General features: G+C 32.7%; 1 protein-coding gene across 2 annotated transcripts; it reads left to right on the plus strand.

The window, feature by feature from the left end:
* Positions 1 to 1138: 1138 nt before the first annotated feature.
* LOC112459063 (ATP synthase subunit b, mitochondrial) lies at positions 1139 to 4080 on the plus strand. Of its 2 annotated transcripts, none has more exons than XM_025022963.1 (4): positions 1139 to 1302; positions 1785 to 1938; positions 2661 to 3013; positions 3735 to 3911. In XM_025022963.1, exons 1-4 carry the CDS (start codon positions 1300 to 1302, stop codon positions 3909 to 3911), a joined length of 687 nt encoding a protein of 228 aa, XP_024878731.1. In that variant the 5' UTR covers positions 1139 to 1299. The 2 variants fall into 2 exon arrangements, with proteins under 2 accessions (XP_024878731.1, XP_024878730.1); XM_025022962.1 differs by having other exon boundaries at positions 1146 to 1302; positions 1780 to 1938; positions 3735 to 4080.
* Positions 4081 to 5171: the final 1091 nt, after the last annotated feature.

Here is a 5171-nt window from a genome sequence, read left to right on the forward strand (position 1 = left end):
ACTTCCGGTTTTGAAACAAATGGCGACGGTTAGTCCGATCCCTCTCTGGAAGATCCCTAGACGTCCCCCGAAGCCGGATGGCCGCTCACAGGTTTCTCTCTGGTTATACTATGGTGACGGTGTCCAGACTCTTTTTTATAGGGACTCTAGAAATTCTGTTTCTATTGCCTGTTGCCTGGCATTGTGCAAGGGGCTTTAAGCCGTGATCAGACTACGACTACGGATTGGGATTGAGATTGGATTGAAATTTAATCAATCAGAATAAAGAAAACTAACTTCAAGTTTAGTGAACTTTGCTGTAATTGGTCAAATTTCAATCCAATCTCAATCCCAATCCGTAGTCTGATCACGGCTTTACGCGTTACGCGGAAAATTCAGTTCATGTAACCGCACCTTAATGCGGGGTTTACAATGTAAATCGCAGTCGTGAGTCGCAAGAATTGACCAATCACAATCTAATTTGAGGAGAATAATCGACTGTGATTGGTCAATTCTTGCGATTCACGACTTTGCGACTCCCTTTGGACGCGTTCAGCAGACACAACTGTTGAGTTTGTCTTATCAACTAGGCGTTGATTGGTCGGTTCTAAAAGTAAGAGCCAATCACGTTCGACTGCTACTGAGGGCCAATTTCACCAACCACAGTTAGCTTAACCGACGGTTAAAGTTAGCAGGATTGACCAATAGAAATGAATCCACCCTGCTTTCTATTGGTCAATCCTGCTAACTTTAACCGCCGGTTAAGGCTGATTTATAGAGGCCGTAATCGTTGATTTAAGCCGCAATCTTTAAGAAATTGACCAATCACAGTCGATTTTTCTTCTCACATTCGACTGTGATTGGTCAATTTCTTAAATATTGCGGCTTAAATCAACGGTTACGGCCTCTATAAATCAGCCTTTAAGCTAACTGTGGTTGGTGAAATTGGCCCTGAGCGGCCCAGGGGGCTGTTGATCGCGCCCATTTGGTGCGTTCAGCAGAACAAACCGTTCAGTAGCAATTGAACGTGATTGGCTCTTACTTTTAGAACCAACCAATCAACGCAGATTGTTAATAAGACGAGATTCAACAGTTGTGTCTGCTGAACGCACCCACTAATTATTGGACTAGTGCAAAACTGCAGCGAAAAAGAACAGACCATCTGTCGATCTGTCGTGTAGTCTGAATCCGCCATTACTGACCCTTCGGGCATTTCTTATATCTCATGAGTGATGGGTGTTATTGGTGTTCGCCATTGTTAGTATCGGCAGCAAGTGATAGACATTTCGTATAAAATGCTGTCAAGATTGGCTCTTCGCAATGGTAAATCAATTGTGATGTTTCTCATTGTATTTTTGCATATTATGTTATACAACACACTTGTGATGGATAGACAGTTTCGTTAATTATAAATTAAAGTTTCCTTTTTCTGTTATGTAATGACACACAAATACATTCATAATTTCAATATCTTCCAAACTTATATGTCATAAATTTTATTTATATATTATGTACTAGTTATGTAATATTTAAGCTTACGATCCTTCAAAAATAAAATGTTAATCTTTTTTATAGACAATCTTTATGCTCTGTATTATATTGATAATATTGACATGTTTCAAGAAATTGAAGTTGCTTTGATGTTTTCAAATAATATCATGTAATTTTCGTTTTATCCTTCTCTTTCATATTTATATACAAAAATCTATTTTATTGTAACTGTTGCAAAGTGTATAATATAATTTATTTAAAATTTATCTCTTAACTCTTTGTGATAACATTATATATTTTCTATCGTAGCACAGTTGCTGTCCACTGCTGTACGTGGAGCACAAAGTGCTTCGTCAGTAGCAACGGAACCAACTCGTCCTAAACGTTTGATTGACCCGTCTCCAGTTAGACATGGATTTATACCTGAGGAGTGGTTTCAAGCATTCTATCCAAAAACTGGTGCATCAGGTAAGTAATCGCTATTAGATAATACCTAATAATTATAAACCTGTCTTAGAATAATGTATATATTTCTATGCCGTATATAGGATTTTTATAACGAGAAAATGATTTCTTATATCAACAAATTCACATAAATAATGATTTCTCACATTTATAGAAAATTACATAAATATAAAATAAAATATTTTTAGGTAAAGCTTTATATTTGATAAGATCTACTTTAAAATTAAAAATTAATAATTTTTTTTGTTAAAATTGAATAAATCTATATGAATTTTTGCTAGAAAATTTTTTATAATGGTGTTTATCTAAATAAATAAGAAAAATAATTTAAAATTCTATTTGAAAGATAAACCATTGATGCTTTATATAAAATTTTTAGTTTATGCAAATTATTTATTATTAATTTTCTCCTTAAGGGAATCTTCTGTTCCCTAAATATTAATTTAAGAAATACTGTTGAGTTATATATTATATTATAATATTTTGTGCATAAGAGAGAGAAAGAGAAAAATTCTTGAAAATAACTCCTTACAGAAGACAAATATATTAAGTTTCTTCAAATTGTTGTTTCATACAAAAAGAAATTTTGTATAAAAAATCTACTTTACACTTTTAACTTGTTTTCTTAAAAATCAAGTTTTCTTGTACACATACATTGTTTTGTAATATATAAATAAGAAGGGATAGCGTTTTTTTATTATCACTAATTATTATTTTATTTTTAGGGCCATATGTATTTGCTATAAGCGTGAGCACTTATCTACTTTCCAAGGAAATTTATGTCCTGGAGCACGAATTTTATAATGGGATATCTCTGTTAATAATATGTGTAGCAAGTGTAAAGCTATTTGGTCCAAAACTTGCTGAGATACTGGATAAAGGAATAGATAAGTACCATAATGAGCTTGAAGAGACTAGGAACAAACAAGTGACTGATTACGAAAATGTAATTTCTCATGAAAAGAAAGTGCAAGCGAGCTTGGATGGACAAAAAATGATAATGGACATTAAGAAGGAAAACGTTAAGATGCAGCTGGAAGCAACATATAGAGAACGCTTGGTGCAAGTCTACCAAGAGGTACAATTGTTTTGCATTGTGGAATATAAAATAATTAAAAAGATCTAGATAATAAATAATATAAATTTACTAATGATTAATTTTGTTAAATATTGCGATGTTACACACTGAGCAACTAAAGAAAATCGTTGTTAACTATAACATGTAAATCTGAAACTTTTATTCAAATTCACTGAGTTTGAGCTATTTTCTTAACTTTCAAATATGATAATTCTATATATGGAGGGGTAAGAATCACAGTGGTGTAAGTCAAGTTTTTTAAAATATTTTCTCGTATGCATTGATGCAATCTGTACAATATATAAATTGCATATATGCACACGAAAAAATATTTAAAAAAATTTGACTTACACCACTGTGGTTTTTACTCCTCCATATATATATTATATATTATATATATATATATATATATATATATATATATATATATGTATATATATTGTGTATATATAGATAGAATTATCATATTTGAAAGTTAAGAAAATGGTTCAAACTCAGTGAATTTGAATAAAAATTTCAGAATAGTAACTTTCAAATTTTTGGCATATACTTGTTTTACTGCTAAAAAGAATACAAGAAGTTTTTCTTAAAAACAACTATATTAAATAGATATAAAATATTATATTTTAGTGATATTCAATATATCACTTTTTGTACAAAATTTCTTTATAAAAATAAAAAATTATATGATTCAAAAATTTTTATTTGCTTTTGCTTATAGGTGAAGAAGCGTCTTGACTACCAAGTGCAAATACAAAATCTTGAACGCCGAATCGCACAGAAGCATATGGTGCAGTGGATTGTGAATGGAGTATTGAAGTCTATCACTCCTGAACAGGAAAAAGCAACTCTTCAGCAATGTATCAAAGATCTTGAAGCTCTTGCTGCAAAAGTGTAAAGAGTTACCATTAAATTAGATGAAATAGAATGAAATAGCATGATAAGGAAAGATTGTCATCAGACATAATATTCACTTCATGCAGTTCTGTATATCAAATATTGTTTTTCAACATTTAGAATGGTTAAAATGATATAAGTGAATAAAACACTATGTTACAACAGTAAAATGTAAATCAATTATTACTAGCATTATGGGAAACTAAATTTTATCAAAAATCAAAAATATCAATTATAAAATGAAAAATTGATTATAAATTAATTTTTTCTTATTCCTTTAATTATTATCTCTTTTCATGCAAGTAAAATACTAAGATATATTTTAGAATGTAAATAGTTAATTAAAAAAAAAAAAAATACAGATTTTATTAAATAATCCTTGAAAAAGTAACGTTGGTTTATAATTACTAATTTTATCATGTTTGCATCATGTTTCTTTTAAAAATAAAACACCTTCGACAACGACAACCTATAATTTGCGACAAAATTAAAATAAAATTATTTATTACGTTATGTACTATGTATCGTTTTTTTTCCGTATTATAACAAGATTATAAACTTACAAAATTATAAATTAAATTCTGTCAGAAATTTCAGTGATAAAGTTCAAATCAAAATCACTTTAAATGTTAAATATTTTCTTCGATAAAAATGATGATGCGAGGTGAAGATGCCGCTATTTAACATCCATACAGCAATGTGTTGTTTCTGTGTTAAATCATTTAGCGAATCGAACGCGTCACATTGTTCGGCCGGTTCGGCGTTCGGCCAATGGCATTCGGATACACTCGGCCGCATTCGGCTGCGCTCGGCCGGTGACGATGAGCATCGGGTGGCGCGCGCGAGTTTACTCGGGCGGCCGGGGGCCGCCATTTTCCTTCAGCAAGGGACAGCAGTCCAGAGCGTAGGTAGCGAGAATCTGTGAGCGTTATTAGCGAATCGATTCGAGAGTAGTGAAACGTGAAAACTCCTTTCGTGTACGCTGCGAATCGTGCACGATCCATATTTTACGGTTGTACGAGGACCACAGTGTGCCCGGTGGTCAGTGTACTCGCGTGATTTCATACACCGTGTCGACCACGGCGGTCACCCGGTAGACGGACGCCGTCGCCGCTGTGCGCAATTCTGGGCAGAATTGATGGCGAGTTGAAAATATATTTTCAAGAAAGACGTAGGAAGATCACGTAAAAGAAGTAAGAAAAAGTGAGAAGAGAAGAGAGAGAGAGAGAGAGAGAGAGAGAGAGAGAGAGAGAGAGAGAGA

Source organism: Temnothorax curvispinosus, unplaced genomic scaffold, assembly GCF_003070985.1.
Source record: "Temnothorax curvispinosus isolate PA1 unplaced genomic scaffold, ASM307098v1 QBEX01009485.1, whole genome shotgun sequence".
Taxonomy (NCBI): Eukaryota; Metazoa; Arthropoda; class Insecta; order Hymenoptera; family Formicidae; genus Temnothorax; species Temnothorax curvispinosus.